The sequence below is a fragment of the Anguilla anguilla genome, chromosome 2 (assembly GCF_013347855.1).
Source record: "Anguilla anguilla isolate fAngAng1 chromosome 2, fAngAng1.pri, whole genome shotgun sequence".
NCBI classification, from domain to species: domain Eukaryota; kingdom Metazoa; phylum Chordata; class Actinopteri; order Anguilliformes; family Anguillidae; genus Anguilla; species Anguilla anguilla.
Window position 1 is genome coordinate 75,071,839 of NC_049202.1, and position 20,879 is coordinate 75,092,717.

The window sequence follows — 20,879 nt, forward strand, 5'->3', positions numbered from 1 at the left end:
TGTGCTTACTATGTGAAATGCACTTTAATTGTACATTGTAGACTTCAGACAGTATGTTTTTTTCAGAGATAGCAGTTGAGGGTCTTTGTTTCACAGTTTTTTTACTGTTGTATATGAAATGTTTATTAAATAATTTTGCACTGACTGTATACTTACCAAGGCCTTTATGACGTGTTCATTTCTGGGTTCTCCTTTCTAGCCCTGTGTGTAAAGGTAGTTTAATTAATATTGCTCATAATGCATAACACTAATTGTGCAAGAAGAAATTTCTAAGACTCTAAGACTCAGTATTGGTTCAGATAAAACAACTCCTACTAATGCACTACTGGTGGAAGCTGATGAATTACCATTATATTTAAGACGTTCAAAGTTGTCTTTGGCATGTTGGGTTAAGTTAAAGGGATCTGGAGAGGAACAACATACAACAAATGTGCTGTGTGATTGTTGGGAATATTCACAACTTAAAGGTAAAGGATTTGGTTGGAATATTAATACAACAGCAAAAGAATATGGTTTAAGTAGGTTAGAATATGGGCCAAATACTGTGTGGGATAATGTTCCTCCATGGATATTACCAATGCCCAATGTGGACTTACAACTCGTGGAGCAGAAGAGAGAATGAATTGAAAGGGATGTGGATAACATTGGATATTTGGTTCAAGATTATGTGAAGATGAATTATTATAACTATATGTCAGTATTTACTGATTGATCTAATGATCCAGGGAGCAGACATGTAGGAACAGGAGTGTACATACCTGAGTTTGATGTAGCCATATGCAAAATAATTAATGATATATTATCTGTATTTACAGCAGAAATAGTTGCTATAATCTTAGGATTACAATGGGTAGAAGAGATCAGGCCTGAGAGAGTTGTCATTTGTTCAGACTCTACTGCAGCACTTAATAGTTTGAATTCAAAAGAAACAATAAGAGATGATTTATTGATGGAAATATTTACGATAATGCTGAGAATACAAAGAGTTGGAATTAATGTACAATTTTGTTGGGTTCCTGCTCATGTTGGTGTGGAGGGAAATGAGAAAGCAGATGAAATTGCAAAGAGAGAGTTGAAATTAAATGACGATGAAATAATGAAAGTTCCCTTTGGAAAAGGTGAGGCCCAATCGTTAAAAAGAAAGACAGTGAGGGATTTGTGGCAGAAGAAGTGGGACATAGATATCAAAGGGAGACACTATTACAGTATACAGCAATCCATTAAGGTGAAGGCTTTCAAAGGGAAGTGCAGAAGAGAGGAAGTAGTTTTTTCATGGTTAAGATTTGGACATGCTGGATTAAATTCAAATATTTATTTAATGGCAAAGTGTATTTCAAATAAATGTGATATTTGTAATGTTCCCGAAATTATCGCGCATGTCATAATGAGGTGTAAATATAATGGTAAATATAATTCAGAGAGGAACACTTTACGTAATAAGATATATGAGCTAGGACGGGGATGGAGTTTGGATTGGATTTTAGGGATGGGATAGAAAATGTGGGAGTGCTGCAAGGCTCTCTTTATTTGCATTACTGATACAGGATTAGATAGTAAAATATAGTTTTTTTTTTCTTTCTTTTGTGTAATCTGAAGTATGTAAAGCCCTGATGTTACACACTCCAGTACAGTAGGTGGCGGTATGCACTTATACACGTTTCATCGCGATCTGCCATTAAATTTAGAGAAGAAAAAGAGGAAGAACCTCCAACTCAATTGCTTTTTGGTTCACACAGCTTTTAACAGGCGTTTGGGATCATGCGCTGCTGTTTATGAACTAAATAACGATAAACGAGCAATTTAGTTGATTAACAGTGTCTGCAAACAATAGGGGTAAGTGTTTTAAAACCATAATCTTGATGCTTTTGCAGTTGTGTTGGTTTTGTTTACCAGGACGCTCCAAATCAGGGCCCTGTTTCATGTCGCTACGTGGGTTACTCAGCTGACCAATTCGTTTGTTGACATTTGTGGATAAACTCAGGATTTTCGGTTTCACGGAGCTACTTCACTGTTTAGCCAGAAATGTACCGAGGCGAGGTACATTATTATTATTATTATCATTATTATTATTTAGCGACGCTGAAAATATAGGAGTAATATTTAACTGTGTTAGTTAACTTGCTTTATTCATATAGTACAACGTACAGTGCTTCCCGTTTGAAGACAATAGTAAAAGCAAAATGAAACCAACTAGCAGGACACAGGATTACACAGTAAATACAGTAGTAAATAATTGGAAAATTCAAACAAGGTAGAGAAGAAAATGAAGAAATAAAATGAGAACCAGACAACCATTAAAGCCAAAGAAATGAAAATATAAGTAGCCTAAAGGTAGAGTAGCTGTACTTAGCACGGAAAGTCTGCATTGCATCCAAAAGGCATGTCATGGTGTTCATCAGATTTCCTGGTTTTGCAAGGGTGAACACTATTAAGGAAGGTTTCAATTGCAAGAGGGTTTCGCAATGGTAGTATTTACATGGGCTAATCACTAATAAACTAATGTTTTCATTGTGTTTCCAAATGCCCCGTGAGGTTAACCCACTAACTTGCACATTACCTAGTTAAAAATGCAGAATTTCAATAAAGAGGCAATGCGGTATGTTTTTATGTTTAACTTCGACCTGCTGCCAGCTCTTTTTGTAGCTGCTGTCGCATGCACTGACAAATAATATAGTTTGATGTTTCAGTGTGTGACAGCAAAGAGCAGAAAGCTTCCTCTCATTTTGGCTGCTGTAGATAGACTACATGGCCAGAAGTATGTGGACACCCGAACATCACACTTGTTCCAAAATCAGGGGCATTAATATGGAGTTGGACCCCTCTTTGCTACTATGACAGACTCCCACTCTTTCCACTTGTTTTGGAACACGCCTGTTGGTCTGATTCATCACTCCAGAGAAAGCGTTTCCACTGCTACAGAGTCCAATGGTGATGTGCTTTACACCACTCAAGTCAACGCTTGGCATTACACATTAAGTTTGTGTGTGGCTGCTCGGCTATGGAAACCCATTTCATGAAGCTCTTGACTAAAACAGTTCTTGTGCTGATGTTACTTCCAGAGGCAGTTTGGAACTCGGTAGTGAGTGTTGCAGTCGAGGACAGATTTTTATGTGCTACACGCTTCAGCACTCAGCAGTCCCGTTCTGTGAGCTTGTGTGGCCTACCACAGAACGTTGTGGCTCCTAGAACGTTACCACTTAAGAATAACAGCACGTACAGTTGATCGGGGGAGCTGTAGCAAGGCTGAAATTGAACAAACTGACCTGTTGGAAAGGTGGCATCCTATGGCAGTGCCATGGTGAAAGTCACAGAGCTCTGCAGTGCGACCCATTTTACTGTCAGTGTTTGTCTATGGGACTTGCATGAATGTATGCTTGATTTTATGTTCCTGTTAGCAATGGGTGTTGCAGAAGTAGCCAAACCGTCTAATTAGAAAGGCTGTCCACATACTTTTTGCACTTACGTTTGTTTTTCTAGTTAGGATTGCTTTCTCTTGAGTTCTTTATTTTAGAGGTGAAATAATATGCCCTCCAGTGTTGACATAATTTCATGATCTACAAGCTCAAAACGTAATTATTTATTCTTTATACCCGGTTATTACTGGTCAGGGTTGCGAGAGGTACTGTAGCTTGTCCCAGCATGCATTGGGCGAGAGACAGGAATACATCGTGGACAGGTCGCCAATCTATTGCAGGGAACTCCAGATATCAGTTTGCTCATTTAGCAGTATCTACTGAATCACACATGAGAGTGGAATTCATTTTAGAGATGGAAAACTTGGTACTGGTCCAACATTACTTCTCTATCAACTGGTCAGTGAAATTACAGCGAGTTAAAGATGTAGCTAAATAAATTAACAACGGCGCTATAGTGTCACTCATCTTGCAGGACTCTTATGGTTGTTCACTAAATTAATCTATGAAACATCTGGAAATCCAGTAAATATGCTGAATAGGGTTCCATCAAATGTATTGTATTTTTAGGCATATAGCAATATTTGAGTTGATTAATTAATTTTCAGCGAGGTAGCCTCATTGACAGTGGCTAAGCGAAATCGATAATGATTCTAAAAATCTTACTTTTTAAAGATTTAATCCCATCTTCTACTGAGACTTTTGTCGTTTATTCAGGGCGTGTCAAATTTTCTGACCACTGACCATCCAAAACTTTCACTTAACGTACTGGCCTCATATGGTGGTCAATGCAGGCTAACAACACACAAGCACTTACTACTGGTAGGTTTATCACCTGCTGAGAAGTCTGAGGGGAAATGTTGAGCTCACAGTCATACACTACTGTCTACATATATTACTGAATGCAAGCCCAATATTGTCTACTTAAATGATGGTTGGTCACGAAGGAGCCAGTCTAAAGCTGCTGTTCACAGTTAACTGTTTAATACATGAAGACTACATGCCAATGTTTTATTTTTTTATTGATACGTAGTTTTTAAAAACCCTTTGAAGAGTAGGATTTTTGAAATGTTCGTTTTTTCCCCAAAATGTATAAGTCGGTGTTCTAGAACTCTGTTGCTTTCAATTACTAGTTCAGAGCATTCTAATCACATAGTTGTGATCTTACACTGGAATAAGTTGTTAAAGGAGTGGAGGATTTCTTTCTTTGAATGGTATCAAATTAGGTGTGGAGAATCATAGAATATTCCTAGTATTGATATTGACTACCAAGATTTTGGTATCGATTTTTGAATTTCTTTTAGGCAAGTAACTTAGGCAGTGAGAAATCTACCATCTGTGTCTGACTATCCTAAGATTCCTTGGTTAAGGGGAGGCACCACCGTCAAAAACGATGATTTTGGTCCATATGTCAATTTGGTTATTTTCTAATATTTTGCTTCTATTACTTGTGTAGTTTCATGAAATGAACAAACTAAAGGTAAATGATCATTATAAATAGTTTGCCTACTTTAGATGATTATACAACACCATTGTCAAGTACACAAAGCATAAACTGAGCTTATGATAGCATCTTTTATGATTAAATGCCTCCGCAGTATTAAAACTGACCTGGTTGAATCATGTATCGTTAAAAAGTTGTTTCCTGGATCGTACTGCTAGAATGAGCATATGTGGCTATTTCCTTTGCTGTCACTGTGAGGATCGATGAAATACTAGCAGAACTCTTTGATTTCATTGGCTACTAGCGTTTAAAGGTCCCTTTAACTGCCATTTTTTCAAAACTGTATGTTGCCCTTTGGGTATTCAATTTATCTCAACTTTAACAATAGATACAGCTGCATAATTTTACATACTACTTCTTAAATGTTATAGCTAGGGTGTGTCACAGGCTTTTTTTGATATGTTTTGTCATTTTCATTTTTATTTTATTTTATCAGTAAAAATAGGTCAAAAATTTTTTTTTTCAGCATATACATATTGTTATAGGAATTTATTTTAAAAAACTGTATTTTGACAAAAGCCTCTGACAAGCCCTAACTATTGAGTTATTGATCACATAAAAAAAAAAAAATCAGGTCAGATTTTACCATGTATTTGTGTCTTTATTCAACTGGTAAAATTTCATTTTGATATGAGTAAAGGAATTTTTTTTCCTATTAAGGGGTGGTGCCTCCCCTTAAAGGGGAATTGCACTTTGTAACACTTCTGCTTCTCATGACTGATGAATGTGTCACCCTTCATTTTTAAATTAATTACTTCATTTTAAGTGTCTAACGTTAGAAAGAAAGATCTATTTCTTTTTGTAGCGTAACTCCACATAGTAGTATGGTTTCCGGTTATTTCTTCTTCAATTTCGTTTCGCGGCAAAACCGAGAAGAGGCGAAGCAAAACATTCCGTTAACTTAGCGTTGAAATCGGACAAACTAACATTCTTTTGTTTGATACGATATAAGACCAATAATAATGAGGTGCATTGTACCTGGTTGTTATAATGCCCCCGTTAAACTTGCCTTGAAAGGACATGTTCATAGTTGTCCACCTGATGCAACTTTGTGCCAGATATGGCTGGATGTAATCAGACACCCCAACATAACAGCCGAAGAAGTTCGCAAACGAGGACTTAGAAACGTAATGCTCAATGGACTTAATGCAGTGACCACTTTGAAGCCACCGATTACCAAGGCGACCGTCTGAAGCCTGGAGCTGTACCCACCGTTTTCCCATCATTGGTCGAACCGCTCGAGGTAGGTACTATGCGGGCTGGCTAATGCTATCGTGTCTGTCTGTGATACATAGGATGTCTACAACCAGTTGCCGTTTGTCCTGGGAATAGCCTGTGGTTCCTAAATCTCGGCCTGGTCCTGACTCGCTCTCGCTCGATCAGCCTGCAAATTAGCCAGCTCTTCTTCTGTGTATTCCGGCTTGAATCGATAGGGCACAACAATCCCATGATCAAAAACAAAATCCTTCATCCTTCGTCCTCAGACATTTTTCGGTTTCGCTAGCTAGTAGTCATACAACACTATTTCTACCACAGACACATATATGTATATATGTCTATGATTTTTACGACCAACCTAATGTTATTGTCTGCAGGTACGCCCACATCAGAAGTCGCACAATGATATGCATCCTTGAGTTCAACACTGAAATGCCTGGGTCTACTTCCTGCATTTGTATAGGAAAACAACAAAGCAGCGTAAAATATTAACATAATGAAATAACTCATTGAATAGTGATGGGCAACACATTAATTAGAAGGACAATATCAGTCATGAGAAGCAGAAGTGTTATAAAGTGCAATTCCCCTTTACTACACTACAGCCTTGACGTCAAGCTGGTCAAGACTCTTACACTGACTGCAGTGACCATTTGGCACATTTACTTGGTTTATTAGTTCCAGTACTTCCTTATGACATTCCTATACACCATAAGAGTTGCTACCCATACTAGATTTTCCAGAATTGTTTCGAATTCTGGTCAGGCATCTGAAGGACGGCAGAATGTAAAGAATGTGTCAGCTGCTGCAGTACGACCTGTTTGATTAAAGCTAAAATCCCTTCTCCTGTTTCCCTCCAGGAGCTGCACTTGTGCACACCTTTGAGCAGCAGTATGATGCAGGCAGGAGTCTGTCTGAGACAGGACACTGAGATAACACTACCAGAGCTCACTGAGCAGCACAGGATCAGACCGAAAGAAGAGGAACTCAGTGGACTGGAGTCTGTCCACATGGCAGAGTCAGAGACAGAGTGTGCTGCAGCAGGACTCAACACACTGGAGCCAGAGTGTGTTACAGCACACAGCGGGGTCAGTGATGTACACCTTACACATGCATCCCTGATTAAAACAGAAACTGATCTGGGCTCCACCCACACTGGGAATCTTAAGACTGAGAGCCTAGACAGTGCAGAGCTGGGATATGTAACCCATCTGCATCCTGACCAAATCAAAACAGAGACTGATGATGGAGGATACCTTAAGGCAGAACACTTCAGTGACTCGCAGGATTTTAATTTTAAGTCTGATAAAATGAAGTGTGAATACAATGAAAGTTTAGCGAGTGATCTCACAAATTCTGCGATGAATGGAGCTGGTTCCTTTCAAAACAAGATAATTCACAGGAATAAATGTGAAATTAATACAGATGAAAAGCCGTACAAGTGTATGCAGTGTGAGAAGCGTTTTCGTGCAAAAGCTGATTTAAAAACACACCTGAGAATTCATACAGGTGAAAAACCCTACAGATGTTTTGAATGCAAGAAGTGCTTTTCCCAACTAGGTCATTTAATTTCTCACCGGAGAGTTCATACAGGTGAAAAGCCCTACAATTGTAATCAGTGTGGGAAGTGTTTTTCCAAAATGACTAATTTAAGTACCCACTTGAAAATTCATACAGGCGAAAAACCATATAAATGTACGCACTGTGGGAAGTGTTTTTCCCGCATATCTAATTTAAGATGCCACCTGGGTTCTCATACAGGTGAAAAGCCATACAAGTGTTCTTGTTGTGAGAAGTGCTTTACCAGATTATGTCATTTAAATCGCCACCAGAGAAGTCATACAGGTAATCCCTACAATTGTTATCGGTGTGAGAAGTGCTTTTCCACGAAAAAACTTTTATATGTACATCAGAGAAGTCATACAAGTGAAAAGTGTACTCAGTGTGGGAAGTGTTTCGGAACAAATTCAGCTTTAATTAGACACCTGAGAATTCATACAGGTGAAAAGCCCTACACGTGCATTCAGTGTGGGAAGTGCTTTTCTCAAAGAGCTCATTTATGTGGCCACATGAAAATTCATGCAGGTGAAAAGCCTTCCGTACACGTTTAGTTTTTCATTTAGAAAATAAATAAATAACTATTTTAAATGACTGCCGAAAAGTTTGTACAGGTGGGAGATTCTTGTGGGAAGTATTTTATGAAAGCCTACTTTGTGATCTGGGCTATTTTGTGTAGGAAGTGTTTCTGGTGTTCATCCAATGTAAAATAACACCTGAAAATTTATTCAAAAACCCCTTCTTATCTTTTCATTAAAACTCGACGATTCTTACAAATGAAAAGGCATTTGCATGTACTCAGTGGAACGTTTGTCAGTCTTGCATCATTTAAATCTGTTATATTTTTGCCAAAAATGCTTGAAAGGCTGTATAATTTTACCCCATTGGACAAATTGTAAATGTGAGAAGTCATGAGCTCAGTGGTGTTCATTTCAACACCAGAAAATTCCATCAGAAACTAGTTGTGAGTAACCCATATGGAAAGTGTGCTTACTATTGTAAATTGTAGACTTCAGACAGTATGTTTTTTTCAGAGATAGCAGTTGAGGGCCATTGTTTCACAGTTTTATTTACTGTTGTATATGAAATGTTTATTAAAAAACTTTGCACTGACTGTACACTTACCAAGGCCTTTATGACGTGTTCATTTCTGGGTTCTCCTTTCTAGGCCTGTGTGTAAATGTAGTTTAATTAATGTTGCTCATAATGCATAACACTAATTGTGCAAGAAAGAAATTTGAGTCATTAGGTGTGAACTGTTGTAATTATTTTGAACATTTTCAATTTGTCTGAATGTGAAGTTTTTCATCTTTAAAGAATGTCATAGATATCTGAACTAAATAAAAAGTTGTGACAACTTTTGAAATCCATTTGTCAGTTATTTTGATTTAGCGGATTAGCAACAACTGTACCGTGACTGTAGCTATCATGTGTGATAGTTCAGATGGAGATAGCGATAATATGACATGGCCGGATGCATCTAGAAAGAGGAAATAGAAATAGGATTGACAGTTCTGGCTGTTTTGGTTTGGAGTTGGGCAACGTGGCCAAAAAAGTGAAGGCTACGAAGACAAGTGTGAGGAAGGAGAATGAACAAAATGAATGAAAAGTGATGGTAATGTTCAGAAAAGAAGGAGGGCATTGTCACCCACTGAAACTGACGAAAGCAATTGAGAGAGAAATAGGAAAGATTAAGTTTGCAAAATATTAAAGTAACAGGTGGCTTTTGACTTTTGCTACAGATCAACGGCAAAGAGATAAGATTCTCAGTGCGGAAACACTGAATGGAGACAGGATCAGCTCTCACATCCCAGGGAATGCTGCTAAGCTTAGGGGTGTTATTTATGATGGACATTTGTCAATGTCGATGGATGACATTTTGTGGATGCACTTTTTTTGTACGTCGCTTTGGATAAAAGTGTCTGCCAAATGAATGTAATGTAATGAGATAATCCAGGAATTGAAAGGAGGAAAGGTGGTGAAAGCTACAAGAATACAAATGCATAGGAAGAGTGCAAAAACGGATAGACTGTCAGTAGTCCTTGAGTTTGAAAATGTTATGCCCAAGAAAGTAAGAATGGGGTATATGAGTTATCATGTCACAGAGTTTATCCCAGCAGCACTGTGATGTTTCAGGTGTCAAAGAATGGGACACACTGCAGGATGATGTAAAGGAAAGCAAAGATGTGCAAGATGTGGGGGTGAACATGAATATGGAAAATGTGGTCAAGATGCAAAAATCAAATGTTGCACCTGTGGCGATGAACACAGTGCTGCTTTTGGAGGATCTCCTGTTCAAAGGCAAGCTAGAGAGGTGCAGAAATATAAAGTAACAAACCAGGTATCTTATGCTGAAGCAGTTGCGAAGGAAAGCGAGCTAGCCAGATTCAGTATAACAAGTGGTGAATAGCGCAAGAGAGTTTGAGAATAGATGACCAATAGAGGTTCCGTCTCCCACCCCAAGTCAGAGACAAACAGAAATAAATCCATGTATAAAGGAGATTAATGAGGACACATTGATTGTGGATAAAATCAGCTTTGTTGCTTTCATCTGTAAGACTGTGAATGTGGCAATGCAATAAAAGAAACAAAGTGACAGAATCATGACAATTGTAGAGGCAGCTATAGAGATATTGGGGATTAAAGAAGTTAAGGCTGATCTGATTCATGGGATGTTGAACCCTTCTAATTATGATGAACTGTCTCAAGGTGATTAGTTTCCTCACAGTATTTAATATCCTCCAATGGAATGCCAGAAGTTTAATTGCGAATAGACAAGAGTTCAAGAAGGTTGTAGGCTGATCTGGAAGCTGTACCTGATGCTATTTGTATACAAGAAACATGGTTATGACCACACTTGGGCTTTGTCATGTCAGGTTACGGCTCTGTTAGATGTGACAGAATTGGAAAACAAGGTGGAGGATGCGTAACATTCATTAAGGATACTTTAGCATATAGAAGAGTAAATGTTCCAAGTGAGTATGAATGTATAGTGATAGAAATGTGTAGCCCCAGAGGAGATATCAAATTAGTACATTTTTATAATCCTTGTAAGAAGTTGTCAATGCAAATATTTCATGAGATCTCATAAAGTGTTGATAGAAGAGAAATATGGTGTGGAGATTGTATTGCTCGCAATACTCTATGGGGCAGTGAACATACTGACACAAATGGAGAAGTAGTTGAAAAACTATTTGAGGAGAGATCACTTACTTGTCTCAATGATGGAAGAAGTATCAGGGTGTATGTTACAAGAAATTCAGTTTCATGCCTAGATCTTACCTTAGTCTCTGGAAATATGAGTAATTCATGTGAAAGAATGTAAAGAATGAATCTAAGATAGGGAGTGATCACTTTCCGATATTATGCTCTATGAATTTTGATATGTATGTTCAGGAAGGTAACGTAATTGAAAGATTGTGTTTTCCTATAGCTGACTGGGAATATTTAGAGAATGTTGTATTGAGTACACTGAACGAATATCTATAGAGGGTGATATAGATAACTGTACAGGAGCAGTGACTTCCATGATTATTAGTGCTGCATCAATATGCATTCCTAAGAGCACAGTGAATAGGAAAAAGAAAATGGTTCCATGGTGGAATGATGAATGTAAAAATGCTATAAAAGAGAGAAATCATGCATTCAGAATATTAAGAAATCATTTGAGTCAATATAATCTGATTATCAAAGGAAGAGAGCTGTGGCATGGAAAATTATTAAATCATCCAAGAAGAATGCATGGAGGCAATTCTGCTCCTCCATTAGCAGAGGAATAGAATTGGGTAACATTTGGTCAGTGATTAAAAAGATGAGTGGGAAAAGAAAATCTGTAAAAACCCCTGTGCTTATGAATCCATGTGGAAAGAAGGGCTTTTGATTAAAATGCATAAAATGGGTATTGGCGGAAGGCTATGCAACTGGGCTTTCGATTTCCTGTCTAGTCAGACATTCCATGTTAAAGTTGGAGATGCTGTTTCAGATGATTTTGATATTGTAAATGTTATTCCTGAAAGTAGTGCCATTAGCCCTATTCTGTTTAACATTATGATAAATGATATTTTTATGAATGTTGGTAGAGATATTGGGTCATCGCTTTATGCAGATGATGGGGCTATATGGAAAAGAGGGAAAATTATTAGGCATGTGACTAATAGCATTCAGAGTGCCATATTGAATGTTGAAAGATGGTCATATGACTGGGGATTTAAGATGTCAGTTGCAAAGTCATGCTGCATGTTCTTCACCAGAAAATGAAGGATAGATAATATGCAGCTTCAATTGTATGGTCAATGTATCTAAAGGGTAACAGAGTTCAAATATCTAGGGTTATGGTTTGATGAGAAATGTTTTTGGAGAACTCGTGTTAAACATATTGAAACAAAATGTAAAAAAGTACTGAATCTCATACAATACAATACAATAAGCTCTTATATAGTGCTCTTCATGCGTACATCCCAGGGCGCTTTATTATAAAAAATAAATAAAAAATATAAATAAATAAATAACCTAAGAAGTCAAAACTAAGAGGAATAGGCACATGCGAACAAGTAAGTTTTAAGACATCATTTAAAAGAATCAATTGTTGCTGCACCTCTGATATGGCTTGGGATTGAATTCCAGAGGCACGGAAAGCTCTAGCAGCTCTTACCCCAGCTGTTTTTAATCGGCAACGAGGAACCACTAAAAGTTCAGCAGTAGCTGAACGCAGGGTACGACAGGGAATATAAGGCTCAATCAAATCCTGCAAATATGACGGTCCAAAGCCATGCAATGCTTTGTAAGTAGTTAGCAACACTTTAAATTCAACCCTGGATTTAACAGGGAGCCAATGCAATGATTTAAGAACAGGAGTGATATGCTCTGAGCGGCGTGTGTGGGTTAAGTACTCTGGCTGCTGCATTTTGTCCTAATTGAAGTCGCTGTAACGTAGAGTCTGGTAGGTAAACAAAGCATTGCAATAATCAAGCCTAGACATTATAAAGGCATGAACCAGATGTAGCCATATGCAAAAGAGTTAATGATATATTATCTGTATTTACAGCAGAAATAGTTGCTATAATCTTAGGATTACAATGGGTAGAAGAGGTCAGGCCTGAGAGAGTAGTCACAGACTCTACTGCAGCACTTAATAGTTTGAATTCAAAATAAACAATAAGAGATGATTTATTGATGGAAATATTTACGATAATTCTGAGAATACAAAGAGTTGGAATTAATGTACAATGTTGTTGGGTTCCTGCTCATGTTGGTGTGGAGAGAAATGAGAAAGCAGATGAAATTGCAAAGAGAGCGTTGAAATTAAATGACGATGAAATAATGAAAGTTCCCTTTGGAAAAGGTGAGGCCAAATCGTTAAAAAGAAAGACAGTGAGGTATTCGTGGCAGAAGAAGTGGGACATAGATGTTAAAGGAAGACACTATTACAGCATACAGAAATCAATTAAGATGAAGGCTTTCAAAGGGAAGTGCAGAAGAGAGGAAGTGGCTTTTTCACGATTTGGACATGCTGGATTAAATTCAAATCTTTATTTAATGGCAAAGTGTATTTCAAATAAATGTGATATTTGTAATGTTCCCGAAATTGTCGCGCATGTCATAATGAGGTGTAAATATAATGGTAAATATAATAAAGAGAGGAACACTTTACATAATAAGATATATGAGCTAGGACGGGGATGGAGTTTGGATTGGATTTTAGGGATGTGGTAGAAAATGTGGGAGTGCTGCAAGGCTCTCTTTATTTTCATTACTGATACAGGATTAGATAGTAAAACATAGTTTTTTGTCTTTCTTTTGTGTAATCTGAAGTATGTAAAGCCCTGATGTTACACACTCCAGTACAGTAGGTGGCGGTATGCACCTTTACACGTTTCCTCACGGGCCGCATTTAAATTTAGAGAAGAAAAAGAGGAAGAACCTCCAACTCATTTGCTTTTTGGTTCACACAGCTTTTAACAGGCGTTTGGGATCATGCGCTGCTGTTTATGAACTACATAACGATAAACGAACAATTTAGTTTATTAACAGTGTCTGCAAACAACAGGGGTAAGTGTTTTAAAACCATAATCTTGATGCTTTTGCAGTTGTGTTGGTTTTGTTTACCAGGAAGCTCCAAATCAGGGTCCTGTTTCATGTCGCTACCTGGGTTACTCATCTAACCAATTCATTTGTTGACATTTGTGGATAATCTCAGAATTTTCGGTTTCATGGAGCTACTTCTCTGTTTAGCCAGAAATGTACCGAGGCGAGGTACATTGTTATTATTATTATTATTATTATTATTATTATTATTATTATTATCATTATTATTATTTAGCGATGCTAAAAATATAGGAGTAATATTTAACTGTGTTAGTTAATTTGCTTTATTCATATAGTACAACGTACAGTGCTTCCCGTTTGAAGACAATAGTAAAAGCAAAATAAAACCAACTAGCAGGACACAGGATTACACAGTAAATACAGTAGTAAATAATTAGAAAATTCAAACAAGGTAGAGAAGAAAATGAAGAAATGAAATGAGAACCAGACAACCATTATAGCCAAAGAAGTGAAAATATAAGTAGCCTAAAGGTAGAGTAGCTGTACTGAGCACGGAAAGTCTGCATTGCATCCAAAAGGCATGTCTAAAACTAATGTTTTCATTGTGTTTCCAAATGCCCCATGAGGTTAACCCACTAACTTGCACATTACCTAGTTAAAAGTGCAGAATTTCAATAAAGAGGCAATGCGGTATGTTTTTATGTTTAACCTTGACCTGCTGCCAGCTCTTTTTGTAGCTGCTGTCGCATGCACTGACTAATAATATAGTTTGACGTTTCAGTGTGTGACAGCAAAGAGCAGAAAGCTTCCTCTCATTTTGGCTGCTGTAGATAGACTACATGGCCAGAAGTATGTGGACACCCGAACATCACACTTGTTCCAAAATCAGGGGCATTAATATGGAGATGGACCCCTCTTTGCTACTATGACAGCCTCCCACTCTTTCCACTTGTTTTGGAACACGCCTGTTGGTCTGATTCATCACTCCAGAGAAAGCGTTTCCACTGCTACAGAGTCCAATGGTGGTGTGCTTTACACCAATCAAGTCAACGCTTGGCATTACACATTAAGTTTGTGTGTGGCTGCTCGGCTATGGAAACCCATTTCATGAAGCTCTTGACTAAAACAGTTCTTGTGCTGATGTTACTTCCAGAGGCAGTTTGGAACTCGGTAGTGAGTGTTGCAGTCGAGGACAGATTTTTATGTGCTACACGCTTCAGCACTCGGCAGTCCCGTTCTGTAAGCTTGTGTGGCCTACCACAGAACGTTGTGAACGTTACCACTTAACAATAACAGCACGTACAGTTGATCGGGGGAGCTGTAGCAAGGCTGAAATTTAACAAACTGACCTGTTGGGAAGGTGGCATCCTATGGCAGTGCCATGGTGAAAGTCACTGAGCTCTGCAGTGCGACCCATTTTACTGTCAGTGTTTGTCTATGGAACTTGCATGAATGTATGCTTGATTTTATGCTCCTGTTAGCAATGGGTGTTGCTGAAGTAGCCAAACCGTCTAATTAGAAAGGCTGTCCACATACTTTTGGCAGTGTAGTTATATGTTTGTTTTTCTAGTTAGGATTGCTTTCTCTTGAGTTCTTTATTTTAGAGGTGAAATAATATGCCCTCCAGTGTTGACATAATTTCATGATCTACAAGCTCAAAACGCAATTATTTATTCTTTATACCCGGTTATTACTGGTCAGGGTTGCGAGAGGTACTGTAGCCTGTCCCAGCATGCATTGGGCGAGAGACAGGAATACATCGTGGACAGGTTGCCAATCTATTGCAGGGAACTCTAGATATCAGTTTGCTCATTTAGCAGTATCTACTGAATCACACATGAGAGTGGAATTCATTTTAGAGATGGAAAACTTGGTACGGGTCCAACGTTACTTCTCTATCAACTGGTCAGTGAAATTACAGCGATTTAAAGATGTAGCTAAATAAATTAACAACGGCGCTATAGTGTCATCTTGTAGGACTCTTATGGTTGTTCACTAAATTAATCTATGAATTGCACTTTTGTACGTCGCTTTGGATAAAAGCGTCTGCCAAATAAATGTAATGTAATGTAATGGAAGCGCGGCTTAAGAAACGTCTGGAAATCCAGTAAATATGCTGAATAGGGTTCCATCAAATGTATTGTATTTTTAGGCATATAGCAATATTTGAGTTGATGAATTAATTTTCAGCGAGGTAGCCTCATTGACAGTGGCTAAGCGAAATCGATAATGATTCTACAAATGTAACTTTTTAAAGATTTAATCTCATTTTCTACTGAGACTTTTGTCGATTATTCACGGCGTGACAGATTTTCTGCGGCACTGACCATCCAAAACTTTCACTTAACGTACTGGCCTCATCTGGTGGTCAATGAAGGCTAACAACACACAAGCACTTACTACTGGTAGGTTTATCACCTGCTGAGAAGTCTGAGGGGAAATGTTGAGCTCACAGTCATACACTACTGTCTACATATATAACTGAATGCAAGCCCAATATTGTCTACTTAAATGATGGTTGGTCAGGAAAGAGCCAGTCTAAAGCTGCTGTTCACAGTTTACTGTTTAATACATGAAGGCTACATGCCAATGTTTTATTTTTTTATTGATACGTAGTTTTTAAAAAACCCTTTGAAGAGTAGGATTTTTGAAATGTTAGTTTTTTCCCCAAAATGTATAAGTCGGTGTTCTAGAACTCTGTTGCTTTCAATTACTATTTCAGAACATTCTAATCACATAGTTGTGATCTTACACTGGAATAAGTTGTTAAAGGAGTGGAGGATTTCTTTATTTGAATGGTATCAAATTAGGTGTGGAGAATCATAGAATATTCCTAGTATTGCTATTGACTACCAAGATTTTGGTATCGATTTTTGAATTTCTTTTAGGAAAGTAACTTAGGCTGTGAGAAATCTACCATCTGGGTCTGATTATCCTAAGATTCCTTGGTTAAGGGGAGGCACCACCGTCAAAAACGATGATTTTGGTCCATATGTCAATTTTGTTATTTTCTGATATTTTGCTTCTATAACTTGTGTAGTTTCACAAAATGAACAAACTAAAGGTAAATGATCATTATAAATAGTTTGCGTACTTTAGATGATTATACAACACCATCGTCAAGTACACAAAGCATAAACTGAGCTTATGATAGCATCTTTTATGATTAAATGCCTCCGCAGTATTAAAACTGACCTGGTTGAATCATGTATCGTTAAAAAGCTTGTTTCCTGGATCGTACTGCTAGAATGAGCATATGTGGCTATTTCCTTTGCTGTCACTGTGAGGATCGATGAAATACTAGCAGAACTCTTTGATTTCATTGGCTACTAGCGTTTAAAGGTCCCTTTAACAGCCATTTTCTCCAAACTGTATGTTGCCCTTTGGGTATTCAATTTATCTCAACTTTAACAATAGATACAGCTGCATAATTTTACATACTACTTCTTAAATGTTATAGCTAGGGCGTTTCAGAGGCTTTTTTGATATGTTCAGTCATTTTCATTTTATGTGGCATTTTATCAGTAAAAGGTCAGCATATACATATTGTTTTAGGAATTGATTTTAAAAAACTGTATTTTGACAAAAGCCTCTGACAAGCCCTAGCTGTTGAGTTATTGATCACATTAAAAAAAAAAATCAGGTCAGATTTTATCTGTTGAGCTCCCTGGTGTGAATATGTATGAGTGTGAAGCAGGGCGTTCCTGCAGAAGAGCATCCGTGCTCTGTGAACCTACCCTGGGTAAATAAAGATTAAATAAATTAAAAAATATATATATAGATAGAATATGCTTATATGCAAATTAGCACATATTTAATGAGCTTATAGCTCATTTGCATATTTTAAAAAAAGAAAAGTCATAATACAAGAAAACCATGTATTTGTGTCTTTATTCAACTGGTAAAATTTCATTTTGATATGAGTAAAGGAATTTTTTTTCCTATTAAGGGGTGGTGCCTCCCCTTAAAGGGGAATTGCACTTTATAACACTTCTGCTTCTCATGACTGATGAATGTGTTGCCCTTCGTTTTTAAATTAATAATTTCATTTTAAGTGTCTAACGTTAGAAAAAAAGATCTATTTCTTTTTTTTGCGTAACTCCACATAGTAATATGGTTTCCGGTTATTTCTTCTTCAATTTCGTTTCGCGGCAAAACCGAGAAGAGGCGAAGCAAAACATTCCGTTAACTTAGCGTTGAAATCGAACAAACTAACGTTCTTTTGTTTGATGCGATATAAGACCAATAATAATGAGGTGCATTGTACCCGGTTGTTATAATACCCCCATTAAACTTGCCTTGAAAGCACATGTTCATAGTTGTCCACACGATGCACCTTTGTGCCAGACATGGCTGGATGTAATCAGACACCCCAACATAACAGCCGAAGAAGTTCGCAAACGAGGACTTTAAAACGTAATGCTCAATGGACTTAATGCAGCGACCACTTTGAAGCCACCGATTACCAAGTCGACCGTCTGAAGCCTGGAGCTGTGCCCACCGTTCTTCCATCGTTGGTCGAACCGCTACAGGTAGGTACTATGCAGGCTGGCTAACAGTATTGCGTCTGTCTGTGATACATAGGATGTCTGCTACCAGTTGCCGTTTGTCCTGGGAATAGCCTGTGGTTCCTAAATCTCGGCCCGCTCCTGACTCGCTCTCGCACGATCAGCCTGCAAATTAGCCAGCTCTTTTTCTATGTGTTCCGGCTCGAATTGATTAGGGCACAACAATCCCATGATCAAAAATAAAATCTCCTTCGTCCTCAGAAATTTTTGATTTCGCTAGCTAGTAGTCATACAACACTATTTCTACCATAGACACATATATGCATATATGTCTATGATTTCTGCGACCAACCTAATGTTATTGTCTGCAGGTACGCCCACATCAGAAGTCGCGCAATGATATGCATCCTTGAGTTCAACACTACACTGCCTGGATCTACTTCCTGCATTTGTAAAGGAAAACAACAAAACAGCGTAAAATATTGACACAATGAAATAACTAATTGAAAAATGAAGGGGAACACATTCATTAGAAGGACAATATCAGTTGTGAGAATCAGAAGTGTTATAAAGTGCAATTCCCCTTTAATACACAACAGCCTTGACATCATGACGGTCAAGGCTCTTACACTGACTGCAGTGACGATTTGGCACATTTACTTATTGTGGTTTATTAGTTCCAGTACTTCCTTATTACATTCCTACACACCTTAAGAGTTGCTACCCATACTAGATTTTCCAGAATTGTTCCGAATTCTGGTCAGGCATCTGAAGGACGGCAGAATGTAAAGAATGTGTCAGCTGCTGCAGTAGGACCTGTTTGGTTAGGACTAAATCCCTTTCCCTGTTTCTCTCCAGGAGCTGCAGTTCTGAACACCTTTGAGCAGTAGTATGATCCAGACTGGAGTCGGGTCTGAGACAGGACACTGAGACAACGCTACCAGAGCTCACTGAGCAGCACAGGATCGGACAGAAAGAAGGATTCAGTGGGCTGGAGTCTGTCCACATGGCAGAGTCAGAGACAGAGTGTGCTGCACCAGGACTCAACACACTGGAGCCAGAGTGTGTTACAGCACACAGCGGGGTCAGTGATGTACACCACACACACACACCACTGATTAAAACAGAAACTGATCTGGGCTCCACCCACACTGGGAATCTTAAGATAGAGAGCCTAGACAGTACAGAGCTGGGATATTTAACCCATCTACATCCTGACCAAATCAAAACAGAGACTGATGATGGAGGATACCTTAAAGCAGAACACTTCAGTGACTTGCAGGATTTTAATTTTAAGTCTGATAAAATGAAGTGTGAATACAATGAAAGTTTAGTGAGTGATCTCATGAATTCTGCGATGAATGGTGCTGGTTCCTTTCAAAACAAGATAATTCACAGGAATAAATGTGAAATTAATACAGATGAAAAGCCGTACAAGTGTATGCAGTGTAAGAAGTGTTTTCGTGCAAAAGCTGATTTAAAATCACACCTGAGAATTCATACAGGTGAAAAGCCCTACAGATGTTTTGAATGCAAGAAGTGCTTTTCCCAAATAGGTCATTTAATTTCTCACCGGAGAGTTCATACAGGTGAAAAGCCCTACAATTGTATTCAGTGTGGGAAGTGTTTTTCCCAAATGGCTAGTTTAAGTAGCCACTTGAAAATTCATACAGGCGAAAAACCACACAAATGTACGCACTGTGGGAAGTGTTTTTCCCGCATATCTAATTTAAGAAGCCACCTGAGAATTCATACAGGTGAAAAGCCATACAAGTGTTCTTGTTGTGAGAAGTGCTTTTCCAGATTATGTCATTTAAATCGCCACCAGAGAAGTCATACAGGTGAAAAGCCCTACAATTGTTATCGGTGTGAGAAGTGCTTTTCCACAAAAAAACTTTTATATGTACATCAGAGAAGTCATACAAGTGAAAAGTGTACTCAGTGTGGGAAGTGTTTCGGAACAAATTCAGCTTTAATTAGACACCTGAGAATTCATACAGGTGAAAAGCCCTACACGTGCATTCAGTGTGGGAAGTGCTTTTCTCAAAGAGCTCATTTATGTAGCCACCTGAAAATTCATGCAGGTGAAAAGCCTTCCATACACATTTAGTTTTTCATTTAGAAAATAAATAAATAAATATATTAACTATTTTAAATGACTGCCGAAAAGTTTGTACAGGTGAGAGATTTCTGGTGTTTTCCAATGTAAAATAACACCTGAAAATTTATTCAAAAACCCCTTCTTATCTTTTCATTAAAACTCCAGACGATTCTTACAAATGAAAAGGCATTGACATGTACTCAGTGGAACGTTTGTCAGTCTTGCATCATTTAAATCTGTTATATTTTTGCCAGAAATGCTTGAAAGGCTGTATAATGTTACCCCATTGGACAAATTGTAAATGTGAGAAGTCATGAGCTCAGTGGTTCTTTATGTTCATTTCAACACCAGAAAATTCCATCAGAAACTAGTTGTGAGTAACCCATGTGTAAAGTGTGCTTACTATGTGAAATGCACTTTAATTGTACATTGTAGACTTCAGACAGTATGTTTTTTTCAGAGATAGCAGTTGAGGGCCATTGTTTCACAGTTTTATTTACTGTTATATATGAAATGTTTATTAAATAATTTTG

General features: G+C 37.9%; 2 protein-coding genes across 7 annotated transcripts; both read left to right on the forward strand.

The window, feature by feature from the left end:
- Positions 1-1,680: 1,680 nt before the first annotated feature.
- Positions 1,681-20,436, forward strand: LOC118219999 (oocyte zinc finger protein XlCOF6.1-like). 6 transcript variants are annotated; one of them, XM_035403587.1, is made up of 3 exons: positions 12,204-13,740; positions 18,617-18,719; positions 19,104-20,436. In XM_035403587.1, exon 3 carries the CDS (start codon positions 19,252-19,254, stop codon positions 20,353-20,355), a length of 1,104 nt encoding a protein of 367 aa, XP_035259478.1. In that variant the 5' UTR covers positions 12,204-13,740; positions 18,617-18,719; positions 19,104-19,251; the 3' UTR covers positions 20,356-20,436. The 6 variants fall into 6 exon arrangements, with proteins under 6 accessions (XP_035259480.1, XP_035259482.1, XP_035259478.1 ...); XM_035403590.1 differs by lacking the exon at positions 12,204-13,740 and adding an exon at positions 17,833-18,269; XM_035403589.1 differs by lacking the exons at positions 12,204-13,740; positions 18,617-18,719 and adding an exon at positions 1,681-1,833.
- On the forward strand, positions 1,830-8,457 carry LOC118219997 (zinc finger protein 501-like). The gene is made up of 2 exons (XM_035403581.1): positions 1,830-6,160; positions 6,996-8,457. Exon 2 carries the CDS (start codon positions 7,029-7,031, stop codon positions 8,244-8,246), a length of 1,218 nt encoding a protein of 405 aa, XP_035259472.1. The 5' UTR covers positions 1,830-6,160; positions 6,996-7,028; the 3' UTR covers positions 8,247-8,457.
- Positions 20,437-20,879: the final 443 nt, after the last annotated feature.

What these genes read in the sequence shown, in the direction of transcription:
- LOC118219997 (XM_035403581.1), top strand. Translation starts at nt 7,029, where the DNA reads ATGATGCAGGCAGGAGTCTGTCTGAGACAGGACACTGAGATAACACTA.
- LOC118219999 (XM_035403589.1), top strand. Translation starts at nt 19,252, where the DNA reads ATGGCAGAGTCAGAGACAGAGTGTGCTGCACCAGGACTCAACACACTG.